General features: G+C 33.8%; 3 protein-coding genes across 4 annotated transcripts; 1 reads left to right on the top strand and 2 right to left on the bottom strand.

The window, feature by feature from the left end:
* The first annotated feature begins 2,683 nt into the window (after nucleotides 1-2,683).
* LOC129293021 (dihydrolipoyllysine-residue succinyltransferase component of 2-oxoglutarate dehydrogenase complex 1, mitochondrial-like) lies at nucleotides 2,684-7,142 on the top strand. Of its 2 annotated transcripts, XM_054930814.1 has the most exons (16): nucleotides 2,730-2,745; nucleotides 2,848-2,942; nucleotides 3,197-3,269; nucleotides 3,363-3,431; nucleotides 3,815-3,875; nucleotides 3,979-4,006; nucleotides 4,084-4,151; nucleotides 4,236-4,310; nucleotides 4,423-4,478; nucleotides 4,577-4,621; nucleotides 4,779-5,054; nucleotides 5,147-5,241; nucleotides 5,414-5,504; nucleotides 5,588-5,698; nucleotides 6,072-6,266; nucleotides 6,491-7,142. In XM_054930814.1, the coding sequence occupies exons 3-16, from the start codon at nucleotides 3,219-3,221 to the stop codon at nucleotides 6,680-6,682; spliced, it is 1,413 nt and encodes a 470-aa protein (XP_054786789.1). In that variant the 5' UTR covers nucleotides 2,730-2,745; nucleotides 2,848-2,942; nucleotides 3,197-3,218; the 3' UTR covers nucleotides 6,683-7,142. The 2 variants fall into 2 exon arrangements, with proteins under 2 accessions (XP_054786790.1, XP_054786789.1); XM_054930815.1 differs by having other exon boundaries at nucleotides 2,684-2,942; nucleotides 3,209-3,269.
* Nucleotides 7,143-10,842: 3,700 nt separating this feature from the next.
* Nucleotides 10,843-14,459, bottom strand: LOC129293353 (aminomethyltransferase, mitochondrial). The gene is made up of 4 exons (XM_054931264.1): nucleotides 14,305-14,459; nucleotides 12,998-13,567; nucleotides 12,156-12,274; nucleotides 10,843-11,512 (listed from the first exon to the last, which is right to left on the bottom strand). The coding sequence occupies exons 2-4, from the start codon at nucleotides 13,553-13,555 to the stop codon at nucleotides 10,966-10,968; spliced, it is 1,224 nt and encodes a 407-aa protein (XP_054787239.1). The 5' UTR covers nucleotides 13,556-13,567; nucleotides 14,305-14,459; the 3' UTR covers nucleotides 10,843-10,965.
* A 6,205-nt stretch (nucleotides 14,460-20,664) lies between these two features.
* Nucleotides 20,665-21,688, bottom strand: LOC129293140 (glycine-rich cell wall structural protein 1.0-like). Its single transcript, XM_054930943.1, has 2 exons — nucleotides 21,109-21,688; nucleotides 20,665-21,065 (listed from the first exon to the last, which is right to left on the bottom strand). The coding sequence occupies exons 1-2, from the start codon at nucleotides 21,686-21,688 to the stop codon at nucleotides 20,665-20,667; spliced, it is 981 nt and encodes a 326-aa protein (XP_054786918.1).
* Between the last annotated feature and the right edge of the window lie 665 nt (nucleotides 21,689-22,353).

Raw genomic sequence — 22,353 nt, 5'->3', positions numbered from 1 at the left:
GTTAAAGAGCCCTCAAGCCATCATCTGCAGAATAACACGCCATCAATGATGTCAACTAGAAAAACTATTATATGCAGTGATAGATCACTCATGGTCAAATTTTCAAATAAATTAACATGCTCATTAAATAACTTGACCTATGTGAATGACACGTATTATATGACATAGCTCACCCTTGCCCCTTGTTTAGATGTAAAGGAAAGAAATGGAAGAAAAATTCTTAAAAATATATAATTTTTTTATTATTTTTGAAAATTTCTCTTCTTTAAATTTTTTTCCGCGTTTCCTGCCATTCAAACCAAGCCTTGGAGAGTGCGAGTACTTTGCATAATTAGTGTTCCAGCCATACTTAATCCTTTTTCATATGGCTTAACACCATATCCTTTCAAAGAAAGAGAGAAAATTGTGCAGAATATTCTAATTGGAGGACTTAACAAAATCTATATAATCTAGATTGGGCGAGGCAAAGTCACATATGGCGGCAAAGCTCAAAGCTCTCTCAACAAGCACTTAAAGCACTTGTATTTTTAGGATTCAAATTTAAGATTTTTGAATAAATTGATACAACCCTTACTAGTTAAACTAGGCACTCGGTCAAAGGCAAAACTAGGGTTCAATGTTAAGGGGGGGCCACAAATATGTAATAGAAAATAAATAATTATATAATATATAAAAAACTCTTTTATAAATTATTTTTCACTATAAAACCCATGAGAATTTTAAAATGTATTAATTTTATATAAAAGTTAGAGTCAGTAATTCAAGCCATCCTGAGCTTGCCTAAAAAGTTAGAGATATGCTTGACTATAAGAGCTTTTTTAAAGAAATATGATACTTTAAACCCAACATAAATAAGCCCAATTGCTAAAATTACAGCTTGATATATATATAGAGATAGAGAGAGAGTGGGTACTTTTGGCCAACTTCGATGGACTAAAAAAGTTAGGGTTGAATTTAACTATATAAATTTTTTCAAAATTATGAATACTTTAATAATTTGAATAAGCCCAACATACTTGAATTATCGTCTCTAATAAAAATTTAACAAGTTTTTAATTGTTCTTTTAGTAAATATATATGCTTTAATAACATATTTTTTTCCACCAATATTTGATAGGGATCAAATGATAAACTTATGATAAAAATAATTTAATAATATTTCCAACATTTAAGAGTAATAAAAGGTTAAAGATGGGTATAATAATTATTAAAGTGCCTTATAAGTAAAATTAAAACAAAACTCTCTCCTTGTCCTATATATAAATATATAGGACCACATGAGTAAGCAAAAAATTCTTCTCTTTTTATCTTATAAATAAGATCAGAGCAAATATATATATATATATATATATATATAATAATATAACAAATATGATAGGCAACACTCTTATTAAAAATTTGTATTTTCCAATTCCCATTCCAAAGCTAAAGTGCGGACCTTGTAGCTTGTTACTTTTGCAATGCCACATCAACAATACTTTATTACCTTGCAATGCCATGTCAACAATCACATGCAAGTCTCTATGACGATAATTATATAATAATATATGTGTGCGTGTGTGCGAATAGGAATCTAAAAGTTTATCGCCTTGCTACAATTCCCTGTGTTTTGTGTTATGAAATGACGGAACTTGGGGGGGCCCTTCAAGTACAATGTAGTTCCGCCCCTGCACTTGGCATGTGTGTTTGTTGGTGTGATTGTTACAAAAGGAATTAGTTTGGAGATGAAAAGAAGAAGTGACTGTATTCAATGAGAAGCCAGAGAACCTTACTCTGAAGTTGGCATCTTTCCAATTCAACTTTGTTCATTTCTCCCCCACTACTCAACTTTACCACAAATCCTCCTACACATCTCCCAAAAGAATCAACTCATTTTTATGGTAACGGTGTAGTGTTATTTTGTTATTATATACGATGCATTACACATTTAAATAAAAAACTTAGTCATAAATTAATGCCATTCTCTCACCCAAATATTAGATTGCATCCCACTCATTTATTCTCTGTCTCTAACGTCATATCCACATGCAAACTGGAAAGTTTTGTACCTGAGAGGAATCATTTGGTAATTATAACAAATATATTTTATCATTACTTCAATTTTTTATTATTACCCAACGAGGAAGACACTTGTTTTAATTAAACAACAATACTAATGCTAATATATATATATATATATATATATATATATTTAACATATTTGTTTCAGCTGACAAGGTAAGGTTAAAAATCTTGTGAGGCGTGCCCATAATCTCTTGATCATGTTATTTTTGGAAGCATTTGAAAACCAAGAAACGTAATAAACAAATATAAACACTGTTAATATAAAAATAATCAAAACATTAAACCTATTTACACCCCTAATTTAATTTGAAAATGGTGCTTCAAAATTCAAATATCTAAATTGTATTATATATCTACATTCTAAGCCTTGGAAGAGTTTGAATTTCAGATCTCTCATCTCTGCATGCACCCACGACGTTTTGATGGTAATGAGAAATACGCAACAATAAATATTACTTGACTATTGCTTGTAAATGTAAATAATAAAATAATTACAAGGGATTTAAATAATAATAATTATTATTATTACAAGGGATTTAAATAATAATAATAATAATAATAATAATAATAATAATAAAGGAAAACAACATCAGGTCAATTACGAAACGAAGCAAGGCGGAATCCAGGTGTGTGGGAAGAACGAGGGAGAAATAGCAGACGGGAAAGGCTGTCTTCGCTCGGGTCGGCGCGTCCATACTCTTAACCATCAGAGCAAACTTTCATTTAAAAATAATAATAATAATACAAATTATGTTTCTGAAATCCCAGTATTTAATTTTTTAGATTAGTTTGATTGATTTGTTCCAGACCCTTCCTTATCATTCTCCTCAAAGCCCAACTTCGCCTTCGTCACTCTGTCCTTCGTTTGAATCTATTAGGTCTGATCTCTAACTCTCTCTCTCTCCCACGCTATCTTTCTATTCGTTAGTTATTTTTCAGATCGGAACTAGTTTTATTTCGTGTGAATGGTCTGTTGAATGTGTTTTCTTCATCCCTTTTTTACCGGCCTCGTTTTCGCGCTACTATAATTTAAATTGATTCTGGAGATTTGGGCTGGAATTGTCTGTTTGTCGTGGCTCAGTTTCGTCATTCTGAAGCATTGAGAATTGATATTGACCTGATTGTTGATCAGTTATTCTGATAGGGAGGGTATCATGTGGGGAATCCTCAGGAGGAAAGTAGCAACTGCTGGCTCTTCTGCCACGGTAGATTCTGTAATTAAGTGTGTTATTCATCTAATGTATGTGAATTTCTGTTCTTGTAATTATGTTCTGTTTTTTTCGGGTGGGAGAGTTCAGGTTTTGAAGCAGGCGGTGCAGGGGACTCGAGCTCCATATTCACGGCGTTATGCCACCAGAGCAAAAGAGGTAGCTAGCTCTGCTTGCGTTTTAATTAAATATTTATAAACCCCAGCATACTTTCATGAGTTATTGTCTTCTAGCTGTTGAATGCGGTGCCTTTGCTATCATGTCTTTGTTGGGATATAACCAATTGCCCGTATTTTTCTGATATTCTGCTAAAATGTGATGCGTATATGTTGACTTCTTGAGTGTCTTGATATTATAAACTTTAATGCACTATGGATTTTGATTCGCCTGCTGACCTTTTATATCATTCCCTTCGATCAAAACTTCTAATTACAAACTTGTTGGGGCCTAGACAAATGATACTGATGTACTAGCCAAGTAGCCATGCCCTCTGGTTAAATAGCCTGCTTTCTGAAGTGCATAAATGCTGAATTTTGTGGCAGTCGCTACTTCTTGGAAAAGGATCAAATAGCGTAAGCAGTATTGGCTACAAAGTCTCTCTGGGTATTTGCACGGCTCTGTCAAGATGATTTTTTATTTTGGTATGCTACTTTTCTCTAAGTCTATTATTTCATATGACTAATATAAAGCTTAAACTTGATGACAGGGCGTTTAGATAATACCAAATCTATCAGGTCTGTGGCTTCTCCCTACTTTGATCAATTTCTACTTTTAAAGAATATTACTGATTTACTTTCAATATGTCTCACAGCGGGTTGATACCATTCCAAGCAGCTTCTCCTATATCTATGTGGAATAGATTTTATTCTTCTGAAAATGGTATGTTTTTAATATCTTCTGAAGATGAACATTATACGATTGAAGTTTATTTTACTACTGTTATGACTTATGATTGTTCTGCAGGAGATCTTAGTGATGCCGTTGTGCCCTTCATGGGGGAATCCATTACTGATGGCACTCTTGCGAACTTTTTAAAGAGTATGTTGTTTTACAAGCTTCTTTCAAAACTAATTTTTTAAAAAAATGAAAATAAATGGCTCTGTGCTTTTGCTCTAAACTTCTTGGTGTTTGGGGTTTCATATGGGAGCAGAACCTGGTGATCGTGTAGAAGTTGATGAGCCAATTGCTCAGATAGAAACTGACAAGGTAGTTTAGAAAATGACTTCTTAGTCATAATGGAAATGGTGCTTCACCATTTCTGACTATTGAATGCTTCCTAATTTCATATCTTATGATACAAGTAGGTGACCATTGATGTGAACAGTCCTGAGGCTGGCATAATACAGAAGGTACCAATACCTATGAATTAATAATGTACTCCAGTATTTTGAACCTTTTAATTCATTATCACTCATGACAAAGAGAGTAATAAAAAAAAAAAACCATTATCACTCATGATTAAGGGCATGGTTATGACTTTCATGTTTTCCTTGAAATTATATGAAGCTTGTCGCAAGAGAAGGTGATGTTGTAAAGCCAGGTGATAAGGTAGCTGTAATTTCAAAATCTGGTGAAGGTGTTGCACATGTTGCTCCATCGGCTGAAAAACCCACCAAGGCAACTCCTAAGCCATCTCAAGAAGAAAAGCCAAAAGCTGCTGAGGGAAGTCCAAAGGCCCCACCTCCTCCTAGGGAAAAGCCCCAAGCTCCATCTGTGACCACACAGCCCTCTCAGCCCCCAGTGAAAGAGCCTCAACTTCCACCCAAGGAGAAAGAAAGAAGAGTACGTTTTATCTTCTTACCTTTAATTGCCTTTTAAAATTATTTATTTTGTATCTTACAAATACCACCATTCTTGTGCAAATTATTTTTCAGGTTCCTATGACAAGACTTAGGAAACGTGTAGCAACACGTTTGAAAGATGCACAGAACACTTTTGCCATGTTGACTACATTTAATGAAGTTGATATGTGAGTATTTTGTCCGTGATTTAGATAATTAATATCAGACCTTAGCTGCTTGTATTATCTGCTGAAACTGCTGTTGTGAGTATGCCAAGATTTCGTATTTACAGTCTATGTTGTTTGCAAAATTTAAACTTGATCTGATAATTTGGTAATTGCTTGATGTTATGAATTTCAGGACTAATTTAATGAAGCTCCGAGCTGATTACAAGGATGTTTTTGTTGATAAACATGGTGTGAAGTTAGGACTCATGTCTGGATTTGTAAAGGTAGTAGCTATGACTTGTGGCATACCGTTAATTTTACTGTGTCTTGATCATCTGTGATTAATGATAATGTCCTGTTATTTTAGGCTGCCGTAAGTGCACTTCAGCATCAGCCAATTGTCAATGGCGTCATTGATGGAGATGACATCATTTACAGAGATTATATTGACATCAGTATTGCAGTTGGTACATCAAAGGTGTGCATTTTAAAAGTATTTATACTCATTATTTAATTGAAGTTTAGCTTTACCGTTGCATGAGTCTTGGTTCAGGGTTTAACGTGTGGGACCTGTTATAGCTAATTTGGTACTGCTACCATATTGGGAAATCAGGATGGCTATTTTTCAATATTAAGATAATTGTTAACTCGAGGACTACTAGTAAAATATTTTATTATTATGATTTTATCTTTCAAGAAGAATTGATTAGTGAGCTTTTAGTGTTATAATATCCAAGCTTTTCTCATTTGACATCGCATTTTGTTCGTTAGACACTTCTTTTTCTGTGTGTCTGGCATGAGATCTTTTGTGTATCTGAATATGGTTAATTTTCATGGCGCTTTGCTTCAAGGGTCTTGTTGTACCAGTTTTACGCAATGCTGCTCAAATGAATTTTGCTGACATTGAGAAAGAAATCAACAGCCTTGCAAAAAAGGCAAATGATGGCACTATATCAATAGATGAAATGGCTGGAGGAACATTCACCATATCAAATGGTGGTGTTTACGGAAGCCTTCTGAGTACCCCAATCATCAATCCCCCTCAGGTTTGTGTCTTGATTCATTCCACCTTGTCATTTAAGTCTTAGGAAGTTCTGTTTCAATGATTATGAGTATAGATATTCTGGTAATTATTAATGGCTAAAATGACAGACTAAGCCAATTTGATAGTTCCTCAGCTCATTTTCTCGTATAGTTTCAATATGTCTCTGATTGGTTATCAAGGAAAAAAAAATCATGTTTTTCATGTATTATCCTAAAACTTTGGCAGTCAGCAATCCTGGGCATGCACTCAATAGTGAACCGTCCAATGGTCGTTGGGGGTCAAGTTGTTGCGAGGCCAATGATGTACATTGCTCTAACATACGATCATCGACTAATCGATGGAAGAGAGGCAGTTTACTTCTTGCGTCGTATCAAAGATGTTGTGGAGGATCCCCGCAGGCTGCTTCTTGATGTCTGAAGCAAGTTTCCATGTATACTGATCTCCATGGATATTTATTTTGTCGAGTGCACTGAGCTTTTCGCCGGTGATTTGCCATCATTGACCTGGCACGTGGGAGGAGGCCTCAAAATTTGGTATATGTTTTGGTTCATTTTAAGGTTCTTTTGCTCCAAGGCCATCCTTTCCAAACGCTGCATGACTTATCTCCTGGTTTTATCTTATTTGCACTGATGATCATTTACAATATTCTGTCGTTTTGGGAAGAGGGAGCCGAGATGGTGATTTCAAATAAGGTGAATTTTCAATTGAATAGAAAATTTTCAATTGTGTGCCATTTATGCACAGGATGTCAATTTGGTAGAAGTGATGATCTTTACGTGCCTTGATAATAGAGCTTAAGTTTATTGTTCTGGATATTTCCAAGGTTCCATTGGAAAAACATCTAAATTAAAGAATGCTGAATATCGTCGTTTAAACATGTCCGAGACTCAATTTTGTTGTGAAGCCGATTTCTGGAAGACCAAATTCCGAGTTTGCACTTTTAAATGTATTATACTCCTCAATGAGTTAATTAATTATTTTTAAAATTATATTTTTTATATTTACCCCAATTTTATAAGGTATTTCAATTAGAACACTAACAGTTATACTCTTAATTAAGGGTATTTTTGAAAAAAAATTATTTTTGTATCTTGAAAAATTCAAAATGTTTTATATTTTTGACTTTGTTATATACATTGGGATAATTCTAATCTTGAAATGAGAATGTTGATATAAATATGCGAGCGTACTTTAAAATGAACATATCTAAGAAAAAGTAGACATAAAGGAAAATGATAGATAATTGTTTTAACATAGTTTGGATATGTACAAAGGTTATTGGAGGTATTAATGAGGAATGTGAAACCGATAATTTTGAGTTTTGTAACAAAGGATTGAGGGAGATTAAAAAAAAAAAATCTTATGAAACTTACAAAGGATTGAGGGAGATTAAAAAAAAAACTCTGATGAAACTTATTGAATGAGATCTCGTGGTATTTTCAAGAGCTTGTTGATAATAAAGTTTTGGGTAGTTAGAAAGTGAGGCTTGTGTTTTTGCATGGTTCTAAACTGAGTTATATTTACAATTTGTAAAAGATGGTTTTTCTAGTAAATTTTATATTGGTGTATAAATTCGTGCACCATGTTATTTGTATCATGTCCAATAAAAGTAGGTCATTATATATTCCTACTATTGAAAAATGTAAAGTATTTTTTAAAAAATTGAATGTTAAAAAATGCAAGATATTATTAATGTTTCGAGATCTTTCCTTTCAAAAGTATTCTCGTATTAATAAATAATTTTATATTTATTGTAGGGTATTTAATATGAGTAAATATAAAATTTAATTAAAAATATTTTACATTTTTTAATAGAGAGAGTAGTTATAAATATAAATTAATTTTATCATTGATGATGATATAGAAAGAAAGGTTCTGGTCCGAGAGATAAGGAGTCTTGGTGGTGGAATAATAGTGTACAGGACAAAATCAAGTATAAGAAGAACTGTTTTAAAGCCATACATTTGTGTAACAATGAGGAAAATTGGGAGAGGTACCGTATGGCTAAGAAGGAAACTAAGAGAGCTGTGGGTGAAGCTCGTTCCAAAGCTTTTGAAGAATTTTATAAGAACCTTGAGACGAAGGAAGGAGAGCAAAATATTTATAAGATTGCCAAGAGTAGGGAAAGAAAATCAAGAGATCTAGAACAGGTAAGGTGTATTAAGGATGAAGAGGGAAGAATTTTAGTTACAGATGATGAAATTAAAAATAGATGGGAGACTTATTTTTCTAAACTTTTCAATGATGGAGAGGATTCATCTAGTAACTTGGAGGATTTAGTAACTGGTGAAGGAGAACAAAATTTGTCATTCTATCGAAAAATACGTGATAAGGAGGTAAAGGAAGCTCTTAAGAAAATGGCAAATGGTAGAGCTAACGGACCTGATTGTATATCTATCGAAGCGTGGAAATGTTTAGGTGAAGAAGGGGTGAGATGGTTAACTAAGTTATTTAATGTGATTTTACGGTCCAAGAAAATGCCTGATGAGTGGAGGAGAAGTACATTAATTCCTATTTATAAAAATAAAGGAGATATTCAGAATTGTACTAACTATAGAGGGATTAAACTCATGAGCCACACAATGAAATTGTGGGAGAAAGTAATTGAGCACAGGTTGAGATTGGAGACAAGTATTTCTGAGAATCAATTTGGTTTTATGCCAGGTAGATCAACTACAGAGGCAATTTATCTACTAAGGGGATTAATGGAAAAGTATCGTTGTAAAGATAAAGATCTACACATGGTTTTTATTGATTTGGAAAAAGCTTATGACCGTATACCAAGAGAAGTGCTTTGGAAAGCGTTGGAAAAAAAGGGAGTACGGATTGCTTATATTAAAGCCATACAAGATATGTATGAGGGGGTAAAAACTAGTATAAGAACGCCTAGTGGTCAAACAAAGGATTTTCCTATAAAGATTGGACTACATCAGGGATCATCTCTGAGTCCTTATTTGTTCAACTTGATTTTAAATGTTTTGACGGAACATATTCAAGAGGAAATCCCGAAATGTATGCTCTTCGCGGATGATATAGTTCTTATAGCAGAGACAAGAGAAGAGGTTAATTGCAAACTTGAGTTATGGAGGAGGACATTGGAGTCGAAAGGTTTTCGTCTGAGTAGAAGTAAGACGGAATATTTATATTGTAAATTTGGTAAAGGACTATTCGAAAATAATTTGGAAGTGAAATTGGGAGATCAAATTATACCTCAAGTGGAAAAGTTTAGATATTTGGGAGCCATTATTCAAAATGATGGCGAAATCAGTGGAGATATTTCACATAGAATTCAAGCTGGGTGGTTTAATTGGAGAAAAGCTAAAGGAGTTATTTGTGACCGTAAGGTGCCTAATAAACTTAAAGGAAAGTTTTATCGTACTGCTATCAGACCGGCAATGTTATATAGTAGTGAATGCTGGGCTCTAACGGGACAGCAAGAGCATAAAGTTGGAGTAGCAGAGATGAGAATGTTACGATGGATGTGCGGACATACACGTAAAGATAAAATTCGAAATGAGCACATACGTGAAAAAGTGAGGGTGGCACCTATTGAGGAAAAAATGGTAGAAAATCGATTGAGATGGTTTGGGCATGTACAAAGAAGACCAAGGGAGGCACCAGTGAGAAGAGTGGAACATATAACGTTGAGTCCGATTAAGAGAGGTAGAGGAAGGCCTAAGAGAACACTCTTGGAAGTTGTTGAACGTGATCTCTTAATTAATAATATTTCTAAAAGCTTAATAAATGATAGAGCACAATGGCGTCTTGCAATCCATGTAGCCGACCCCACCTAGTGGGATAAAGGCTTGTTGTTGTTGTTGTTGTTGTTTGATGATATAGAAAGAAACAACAAGAAATTAAAAAGGCATTTTGTTTAAAAAAATAAAATTATTAAAAATAATAACATATAATATATTTTTTTTGATTGAATTGATATAATTTTATTGAACAAAATATTAATGAGTTGGTGTACCAAGTCTATACAAAAAATTTTCAAACTCATATACATATATGTATGTATGTATGTATGATGTTAGAATATGCCCCCAATACCCCAAATAAAAACAATTATCTTGTGGAGTGTGTAATGACGGGGCAATAAGCTGTTGGATTGAGCTGCGAAAGGTTCTTTTTATAACGAGTACGTTATTTTTCACAAGAGAACTGAAAAATTTTAAAAATAAAATGTTTTAACCTATCAACTTTTGTTTGAATAATAATATTCAGAAGTATAATTTAAAAAGTAGTTAAAATTTTGGGAAGTTGGCCTACTTGGTTTCGTTTTTACTGTATCGTTTTTACTGTAACCCTACTGAAAAATTAAGGGGGGGAATAATCAATCCATAATTTGTTGGAATCTTTAAAATTGACAAGGGACCCATAGAAATTAACGTTTCCTAAGTACAATACAGTTGAAATTGGCATACCAGCACTGCAGCACCTACTGTATTTTTGGGTCTGACCACTAGCATTTAAGGATTTGGTCCGGTGCGTCAGAAGAGTTGAAGATGACAATGTTGAGCTCAGTCACCTTATCCAGAATATGCAATAAATTGGTACTATAAGACTTGATGTACTTAAGGACAAAAGCATTAAATTGGCTATAACACTCGAAATGATGATGGTTAAAATCGTCAACAAGGGAGGAGTGATCAGAGAGTTCAAGCAGAAACAACACAGCAGATCAAATGAATCATCAATCAAGAAGGCTTGTAGTATTTCGTTGGTACAAATGGCATTTTTGTGACCACTCCTTCATTGAGTTTTCCTCTAATCACAATCTTCACTTTGGTCCCTGCTTTGTGCAATCCAGATTTCACATACCCCATTGCTATGTTCTTCTTCAGGCAAGGACTGAATCCTCCACTGGTCACTTCTCCAATGTTGTTGCCTTGCTCGTCTTGAATCTCGCTGTGGCTTCTGGGAGGCGGTCCAGTGGAGAAGAACCCTACACGCCGGATTGAAGGGCCTTCTTCGAGCTGTTTCAGTATAACATCAGCTCCAAGAAACCCTCCTGCTGCTCTTCTCCTTTTCCCTATGGCCCAAGTGAGTCCTGCTTCTATTGGTGTGATGTGTTGTTCCAAGTCATTCCCATACAGGCACAATCCAGCTTCAAGCCTTAAACTATCTCTAGCACCCAGTCCTGTCAGTCTTATCTTGCCTTCAGATTTCTCAAGGATTGCCTTAGCAAGATCTACTGCATTCTCTGAAGGAACTGAGATCTCAAACCCATCTTCCCCGGTATACCTGAAGTCTCAGCATAAAAGAGAGCTGGATTATGCATTGTACAAACAAAGAGATCAAGCATTTTGTGCAGAACGACAAATATATATATATATATATATATATATTATATCATCATCATTTTGTAAGTAAAAGAAACTACCGTAGTTTGAGAAGACAGACGAGGCATAGACAACTAACTGATTTGCAACCATTGAATTGATCTTTTATGTCAGAGAAAAGAGATTAGAAGTTCTTTGAAGCTGAATCAGAAGCAAGAATTGAGATCTTCTTTGGGACAAAAGCAGCCACTCAAAATGAAAATCACCAATAGTAATTTATTTTAAGCCCTCCAGTAATTTCCCATTATATATGATTTTCTGAGAAATTAGCCAAACAATAATAACAATGATTAAGGCACTTTTACAAGATAATTGACCAAGCCTCAATCACTTTATAGTTATGTGCTAAGCAACTGATCTTTTTTTTTTTTTTGGGGGGGGGGTTGGTGTGGGGAAGGCCCAGTAGACGGTTAGCCTGCCCAAAACACTGATACAACCAGAGAGCTTCACGCTGGAATTTAAGGTAGCAAGACCTTCAACACAGGTTCCATAGTTTGCAGAGACAATGGTTACTTTAAGGGAAAATACGTTTCAAAAGAACATACCCTGTCCTAGTAAGAAAACACTGTGAGCCATTGATGTCCAATATACGAAACTCGCCAAAGTACAACTTGCTCAAATCTTCTTTTGTCAGGTGTTGAAGAACAGGGGCAGCAAGAGGACCCTGCACCATAGAGACATAGAATTTTTTCCTGATGTCACAGGAAAGAAAATTTTCTAAACCAAAACAGCTCTCAATTTCACTTTTACCATTTTAAATAAATCACTTTGACAAATGATTGTCAATCATCTAATGATAGAACTACATGCAGAAACTACCATTTGGGTTCACTTGGTCCTTAGAATATCTTTTAAAAGTTCGTCAACATAATCCTGCTGTGAACTAAATTGATGGTTGTGCTAATGACAGCATTACACTAATGTTTTTTCCAATTAATTTTGAAGTTAAATGATGGTATTACCTGCTGACGGCAAAATTGATATAACGTGTATTCAGATCCAAATAGTATACTCCAGAATTAACTTATAAATGAATGAAAGAAGCTACACTTTATGCATATGCGTTACGTAATTTGTTGACAGAAAGCAATGGAAACAGGTGGAGCAAAGAAGGTTTCCAGAAGCGAGAAATTGAAGAACAAATTTGGACATCTGATATCACTTAAAAAGGAATAAAACAGGGGCATATCTGAAAAGTAAAGAACAATGCTGGAGGGCCCACGCAAAAGATATTGACAGTGGCAAAAGTTACATGTGCTTTTGCCAAAAGTTTTTCTAGCAGAAAAATAACAAGTCAACATTTTGACAACTCAGGAACTCATTTTGAAGTTCTTAGAAAAATATACACAATAAAGGAAACACAAAGTAGAAGAGTGTATGGAATGACCTGCAGAGCAAGAAGGGATCTCTCATCATGGATGTGCCATGACACATCACCACCTTTGGCCTTGAATGCTTTCATATGTGCCTCAATATGAGCAAGATCTTTATCCCTACACCCGGCATTCACAACCAAGTATATGTGATCATCCTTCACCTTGGTAATCACTGAATCATCGATAGCCCCACCCTTTTCATTTGTAAAGACAGTCAATGTTCCACTTCCAGGGGCAAGCCCAACAACATCAGCAATTACAAGCTTTTCAAGGAAAGGAATAGAATCCTTTCCTTTAAGACTTAGCCCACACATATGGGAGACATCAAATAGGCCACCATTCTCCCTACAGTTCAGGGTTGAGTCCATGATTGAGTCCTTGTACTGGATGGGCATGCTCCATCCAGCAAATGGCACCATCTTTCCCCCATGAGTAACATGGAAGTCATAAAGAACTGTCTTTTTCAGATCAGCTTCCGTGGCAAAATATCTGCGAGCCACAGCCTTCTTATCACTGCTGGCAAGACGGCGGGTGATTGATTGCCCAAGTTGCCATAAGCTTCCCCTCATCTTCTAAGCTTTCTGAGGAATATACAGAAGAGGCTGAAATGTTAATAAACAGAGCTAGCCTATGCTTTATAGGTTCCAAAGGAAGCCATGCTATGACATCCTCTCATTTCTTATGAAAGTATAGCTTAAAAAAAAAAGCATTTCAGTATTCTACCCACCAAAAAGGACCAACTTTTACAGGTAAAAGTGAAAACTCAAACAATCCACCGGGCTCATAGCAAAATAATTAAACAACAATCTATCAGGCAAATGGGATCCTCTGCATTGCGATCATGTACTAGTGCATTTGAAGAAAGAGTGATAAAAAAATAGGAAGACTAGAGAATCTGATTGTCCATCAGGTGCCACTGCATTTTAATATCGCCACGATTCACAGAAATGATCCAAATGTGGTTGGCACAAAAAAAAAAAAAAAAGTGACATATCTGGCTTCGAAAAAGAAGCCCAATTTCCTCAAGTTGCTGGCTTTTAATGGGGTTGAATTTAACGTCTTCAAATAACATAAAAAACTTCCAAGGAGAGCCACAGAATTGAAAAAGGTTCTCTCTAATCACCCAGAACCAAGAATCCAGGGGAAAAAAATCTAGTCTTCATTAAATTCCTAGATCTAAATGGCAATTCCCAGATTCATCACACAAACAGAAAGCAAACACCCAGATCAGAGTAAGCTGATGACATAAAAAACGATCCACAAAGCAAAATGCAACTAAGAAAAATAGAAAAAAGAGAGGGTAGAATACAGCACTGACCCGGTCAGGACTCTTTTGTATCTGCAATAATTCAGAATGAAGCAAATCCGAGAGCCTCGAAAGGGTCCGCTGAACAGAGGATGGACAGAGAGATAACCTCTCTTGGTGAAGTGTCTGGCGTTAGAGCATCATTTATCTGCTGAAAGCGAAGAATAAAAAAACAGAGTGAAAAAATTTAAAAATAAAAAATGGGGATTTGATTGAAGGGGTTGGTGGGTGGCTGTGAGGAGAGAGGCGAGAATACCCCATCGGGATTGAGTGGTAGAAGCACTACCAGACGAGACGAGGTTGTCCATCGCCTTCTCTCTTGTTCGCTAATCAACCGTTCATCCGTCCACCTCTGCTTTTTGTGTATATCCTAAGTATCTAACGGTTTCCATGATGGTCAGTATACAGTATTATCACAATGAAAGGGGACCGGTTTTCATGTCTGCTCCAAATTTAATGTATTATTATATATTATATTTGTTAAAATAAAAATTTATAAAAATTATAAAATAATTTTAATAAAATTTTTATTTTTAATCTGATCTAAATTTAATTTAATAGATCTAATTTAATATTAAAATTTTTATAATTAATATATATTAATTATTCAAATGCATTTTACATAGTCCTGAATTGCGCAGAATAAATTTAAATAATTAATATGCATTAATTATAAAAATTTTAATATTAAATTGAATTCTCTAAATTAAATCTAGATCAAATTAAAAATAAAAATTTTATTAAAATTATTTTATAATTTTCTATAAATTTTTATTTTAATAAATATAATATATAATAATATAATAATATTTTAAATCAAGATCATTCAAATTTTTAATCTAGATAATTTAAATCTCATTCTAAAGATGAGCGCGAAGGATAACTCAATCCCAGTAAAAGAAATAAATAAATGATAAAATAGCATCATGACATGACATAATTATTTATTATTTTAAAATTTATAAATATCTTTCATTAATTTTTTTGTAAAATTATATTTTTGATCTTATACAAAATAATATAAAATATAATTGTTAAAATCAAAATTAAAGTTGTCAGTAATAAAAGTATATTTTTTAATATAGGAAGCACAATTATTATTACATGACTAAATTAAAATTATTACAGTGTGTTGTTGATACTTTTAATAACTAATCTAAAGTTGTTAATATATAAAATGTATTTGTGATTGCATAATCAAACTAATAATTATGTTGTTTATATTAACAACTTGAATTTAAATATTAATCATTATGCTTTTTATTATTTTGGTTAGGATCAAAAACCTAATTTGGTATAAAAAAAATGTTAGATAAGTCACAAAGAACTTCAAGATAATCATTGCATTTTATAATATTTATTTATTATTTACCTGTTTAGATGAGATTTATTTATCATTCTCTTTATTATTATTTTTCTTTCTTTTTTATATGTCATTTGATATAAAAAAATATTTCTTTACTTATTTTGATGGGAAAATGGCATCTTGATTCTTTGCAGGGGAATTACTGAAACTTTGATTTTTTAAAAGAATTATTTTTTAAAATTAACAATGATAATATATAACATTAACAATTTTAAGTAGGAATAAAGATATTAATAATTTCTTTAGAAGAGACTCAAAGTAATTCTTCCTATTTTCATCTAACTATGATAACAACGTGATTTTACAGTCTTCTATCCCTTGAAACTTTGTTTTCCTTAGATTTTTCAAAATCTATTAAATGCCAAATCATATATCAGTATTCCATGGAATCCAAAATTTAGGACCACAATGTAATACCTGCTTTCATAATTCTAAATCTAACCCAAGCTTTGTGGGAACAGAAGGAGGAATACTGGCATACCAAATACTCTTTTTTCCCCAAAAAAAATTAATAAAATATTATTCTTGTGAGAATTATTATTATTATTATTATTATTATTATTATAAAATATAAAGTTATATAAGGAAAAAATTAGTTGAAACTCAATTTTTAAACTTTAAATCAATATAATTTAATTTTTACAGTTTTAATTATTTAAAATGTTGTTCTATACGTTTAAACAAAAATAAAAGTTATAAAGAATAAAGTTATTTTTTAAAGTTTAGACAATAATGTTTTATATGACTAAAACTATAAGAAGTAAGTTACATTTAGTTAAGGTTTAAAGATTAAATTTTAATTAAGTTAAAATTAAAAATTGAGTTATATCAAATTAAAATTTAAGTATTAAATTACAGTTGAATAAAAATATACAGACTAAATGATTAATTTTTTAAATTAAATTTAAAGAATCTTAAGATTAGTCATCGGCCAAAAACTGCATTGCATTTCACATGACATTGCACAATTGATTCGTAAAGATCTAATTTATCACTGTCAATATCATCAACATCGATGTTGGTCAAAAAATATCATCAACATCAACATCAACTTCAAATATACCAGCAAGCCGCAAAGTGGCCGATAGACCTAACTTTTTTTTTTTTTTTTGTTGCAACCTAAAATTCGTCTTGTTATAGTGACTTCAATGTGTATGGGCTTAACAGTTTGATAGGCTCAAGTAATAATGGGCCTCCATTGTGTCCTTTAAGAGTTGGCAATTATCAATTTAGATTTTCAATCTATTTGTTACAGAAGCCTCGTTATTAATACCTTACTACATTATAAGTTTTTTTTTTGTTTGTATTTATTGGTTTTTTTTAACATTTTCGAGGCCAATCAAGGATAATTCTTGTTGAAATATTTTTTATATTCACACAGATTTAAAATTATTATCGTGCTACAATTTGAAGTTTTATATAATACATGAGACTTTATAGTAATATATACACATACACATACACGTGTGTGTATCATGTATCATACGACTCGATCTGATTGAGTATCTTCTATGAATGAGGAAATAACTTAATCAAATGATCTTACATTGCTTAACACGCTATTATTGACCCAAAAAAAAAAAAAAAGAGTTCTTATTCTCCATGTTTGATGGGGAAGTCACTTCTCACTTGCATTCATTTACACTGTTTTTATATTTGTCAAACTTTCTAATATCTCATTTAAAAATATTAAAATATTATTTATTTTAATACTATTTATAAATCACTTTTAACATAATTTATTAAAATTAATGAAAATTTTAAATCTTATTCACTTTATCTTAAAATTTTTTAAATTTTCAGATTTAACCTTTAATTAGGATAAAAAATTTATTTTAATAATTTTTCTAGCAGTTAATAAAGATAGACATGTAAATATGAATATAAAAAAATAATGTAGTGCCTTGTAAATAATATCAAATTCATTATCTCTCTTTGCCTATAAATAAGATCAAAAAAATAACTTTGTCAATTAGAATGAGAATTAATAATAAGTTTTTTTTCACGTGACTTAACCATTATTACAATGTATTAAATAATGAAGCTCGTCAAAAGAAGTGTCTATATTTAATGTCTGACTGTGTATCCAATATGATTGCTTCTAGTAAGATGATACCTATAAGCAATTAAAAATAGTGAAGTATAAAAATTAGGTTATCTAATCATCAAATAATATGTACATACATATATATTTTTCCTAAACGATGTTTTAATTTTGCTATTTTAATTCCTTTTAATATAATAATAAGAACACATAGATCTCTTCTAAATTGAAATCTAATGTTGGTAAGGTTTCTAATTTAGAACCTAATTTGGCATGCATCAATTGTCGAAAATTGTTATTAATTGATTTCAGATAATTAGAGTCTGTGATGATATATGAAGAGTTTTAACCAAAAATTATAATGAGTTTTAACCAAAAATTATAATGGGATCCAAACTTCGAAAATAAAAGGCTACTATTTTTTACTTTATTAGACACACCTTTTGGCTAAAATTAATAAAGGAAAACCAAAGATCTTACACATACTCTTATACTGAAAACGGCATCAATTATTAAACCGATCAAGATAGTGGTTCGACTGCGGGTCAGAGTAGAGTCAGACTAGTCATGATTAAAATAATAAATTTTAATTAAAATATACAAAAATATTTTTATTTGACCATGAAAAATATTTAAATAAAAAACATTAATCCTAAAAATATTGTGTAAAAATATTATTTTGTAAAATATAATATTTTACAAGATGAAATCTAAAAATATTCATTAACACATTGAGTTAAAATGAGTAATTTTTACCAGGAATGCATTTTCTAATTCTTCCAATTTGAATGCCCCTTTGGCTACAATTCTCTTGATAACTCTATCCACATTCTGCGTGATTGCACTAAATCTAGGAAAGTATGGATGAAACTTGTAACACATTCTAAGCTTAATACTTTCCTTTCTCTTCCCTTTTAGGATTGGATTCTCTAGAATGTGAAAAACAATGTTGGTAATGCTAATATCAGAAGAATCCCTTGGAAGAATTTTTTTGCCCATATTTGTTGGAACATTTGAAAAGAGCATTGCAAATCTATCTACTCGAAAGATCACACTCTTGAGAAATACATCATTTTCACTTGCACACAGGACATAATCAATGACCTCTACTTTCAATCTCAACTTGGAATTATGCAGATGAATCAAGACAATCTTTTACTAGATGGATTCCACCAAAACCTAGCTGGATCAGATTGGATATTGATGGTTCTATTCTTACCAATGGAGATGCTTCTTGTGGTGGCTTCATTCGTGATGATTTAGGGAACTGGATTAAAGGCTTTACTAAAAGTCTAGGCTATCATTCTACCACTGCAGCTGAGCTCTTGGGTATTTTTGAGGGATTAAAGCTTTGTTGGGAGAATAACTTCAAGCAAGTTAATGTATACACTGATTCTTTAGAAGCCCTGACACTTGTTCAGAAGGATCATGATTCGAATCATCCTCTTGGCGATATCATTAAGAAGATCAGATATCTCATCATGAAGGATTGGGCTGTCACCTTCAACCATGTGTTTAGAGAATGTAATAAATGTGCGGATTGACTTGCTCAACAAGCTACGATAGAAAATGCAGACACTTTATTTTATGACGTTCCACCTTCAAGGTATCATCGGCTCATGGGTTTTTGATTTGACTTAAGTCATCCTTTGTATGGTTCATCCGTGGCCTTGTATTAAAAAAAAAAATGGCTGGACAACTTGAGAAAGAAAACGCGTAGCAGTAATCAACTTTGAGAAAAGCCAAGGTGTCAGCAAGAATGACATGTTTTACTATCATTTATTTTAAATAAAAAGTAATGAAATTATAACCAGTATTTTCTTCTATCCTATCTCTCTTTTTCAGGCAGAGCTTCACTTCTCTATTTTGCTTTATCATTTTTTGATGACAGCTTAGTTGTTTGGCGTTCCAAATCTGCGTTATGCTCTTCGGTGTTCCAAATCTGCCTAGTTTTTTGGTGTTTTCCCAATCTACGCATTCCAAATCGCCTCTCTTTGTTCCAGATCTACTCAGTCTCTCCGGTGGTGTACTGCTCTTCATTTGGGTTGCCATCTCGTTTCAAGCATATCTAGCACGAAGCAACATATATCCTTCGCCACCATCTTCTTCTTCTTCATCACGCTTCTTTTTATTCATTTTTCTGGTTTTTCTTGGCGTTGTTTTGAAGCTTCTGAAATTTCAGCTGAGCCAACACTATTTTTTATTGTTTTATTTTTAAAAAAAAATTGAAGGCAAAAGTAAATTACCTGGTTAACCCAACTAACTCGACAAGTTATTCAATTTATACTAGATTGATCCCGAGTTAATTAGGTTATATCGTGTCATAGGCTAATTGGGTTAGGAGAAAAACTGAATTGGTAAAGAGGCCGGTTCATCGGTTTTTAAATTGACTTAGTCAGTTTGACTTGGTTTTTCATACAATGCTTATAATTCTATTTATAAGATAAAGAGATAATATTTATATGACATATCAATTATTATTATTTTTATTTTTATCCTTTTATGCCCTTATTAAAATGTTAAGAAGGATATTAAATGTTAGATTATTTTACTTTTAATATATATATATATATATTTAATAAAATAAAATTAAAAATTTGTTAAATTTTTAGACAGAGTTAATGAAATTTAAAATTTATCTTAATTTTAATAAAACATGATAATCACTTATAAATAAAATAAAACTGTATATATAAGGGTGGAGAGCGGAGACAATCAAATCATTTGAATAGGGAAGATAAAAAAGAAAAAGAAATGGTAATTTATTATTTTGCACGAGAATCATGAACTAGGATTCATCTCTAGGTAAAACAGTAGATCACATGTCATGAACACTAGAGACATCAAACAAATTATGGAGTTTTGGTATGATATATTTTATGAAGGGAGGGAGATCGTAAGAGCTAGGGTTGGTGAGAATGGACACTCATGGCAGTATTTCCAGCTGCTCCATTGGTTGCCCCTACTCCAAATCCGAATCCCATTCCCATTCCCATTCCAAATCATTCCCATTCCCTTGCCATTTCCATTGTATTCGTATTCCCTCCTCCATAGCCTCCTCCTTCCCCTCCACCATATCCTTCTCCATATCCACTCCCTCCTCCTCCACCTCCGCCGCCGCCACCTCCTCCTCCCATGTCGCCCATTCCCATACCAAAGCCACTTCCATGACCAACCCTCCACCATTGCTTTCTCCTCCTCCGCCACCTCCTCCACCACCTCCACCTCCCATGCTCCCTATACCCCCACCCGCTCCAAATCCATTCCCATGACCTTCTCCTCTACTAGAGCCGCTTCCACCTCCACCTCCACCTCCTCCACTACTTCCTCCTACTCCACCAATATTGTTGCTCACGCCAAAACCTGCACCGACTCCACTACCTTCACCATATCCTCCGCCCATGGCCTCTGCCCGCCGCCGCCGCCGCCGCCTCCACCTCGTCCCCCTCCTCCTGCAATTCCCATGCCAGCTCCTTCTCCAAAACCACTTCCATGACCTGAGCCTTCACCACTTCCACATTGCTTCCTCCCTCTCCCCCTCCTCCTCCACCGCCGCCGCCACCTGCACCACTAGCTCCCCCAAATCCTGCACCTGCTCCAAATCCACTACCACGACCGGACCCTCCTTCTATACCACTTCCACCACCTTCTCCACCACCACCACCTCCATTTTCACCTACTCCACCTCCTGCTCCGAATCCTTCTCCATGGCCGGACCCACCACTTCCTCCTCCTCCTCCTCCCCTCCTCCACCGCCGCCGCCCCCTCCTCCACTCCATTGCTGCCTCCACCTGCACCATATCCCTCACCACGTCAGAGCCCCCGGTAACTCCATTGCCGCCACCGCCACTCCCACCACCTACATTTCTCTCTCCCACCTCTCCCGAAGAAACTCCCACACCCCCTCCAACTTCTATAAGAACAATAATCACCATTATCGTCACCTCCAAACCTCCATCGGCTTGGATCAACATAGCCACTGTCATTGATATCCACGTCCTTCCCTTGAACAACGCCACTCAAAGCACACAAGAATGTACTCCACGTAAGGAAAGCCACGAATATCAGCTTACCAGCAGTAGTAATAGCACCCATGATCTTTCTCTCTTAACTTATATGAAACTCGAAGAACTTCGTGTTTGTGATGATTAATGACCCCTCTACTTGGCCCTCTATATAGAGAGCCATGTCCATTAAAATAATATTGGCACAATAATGTTATATCACTGCATTTCACAGGGAAGCATTATGGGCGAAATTAGATTCTACGTGCAAGACATATAAGTCAAGAAATGTCCAATTACTGTCTCCTTTGGTCAACCATAGCCGACTGAAAATATTAAACAATTTAAGACAAATCGATGCTTCTGATATATAATCAAATTACCCTAAATCATTGTAGTGATGTTGCATATATATTAATAAAACTCTACCTATGGAGCTAGAAAACATGGTATAATTAGATGTAGTGGGAGTAGGTGACTCTATCATATCGAAATATGCGTAGCAATTCGCGAGCATGTATAATTTATACTTGTGAATAGTGTAAAGGAAATGATACATGTGATGTTCACTTCAGTTTTATTTTTTATAGTATGTTCCCCACTAACCCAAAATTAATTTGACAAATCAATATTTAATTTAGAAAAAA

Source organism: Prosopis cineraria, unplaced genomic scaffold (genome assembly GCF_029017545.1).
Source record: "Prosopis cineraria cultivar Desert tree isolate PC_DT_omini unplaced genomic scaffold, ASM2901754v1 PC14, whole genome shotgun sequence".
Classification (NCBI taxonomy): Eukaryota; Viridiplantae; Streptophyta; class Magnoliopsida; order Fabales; family Fabaceae; genus Prosopis; species Prosopis cineraria.
This window is presented reverse-complemented; position numbering and strand designations above follow the sequence as displayed.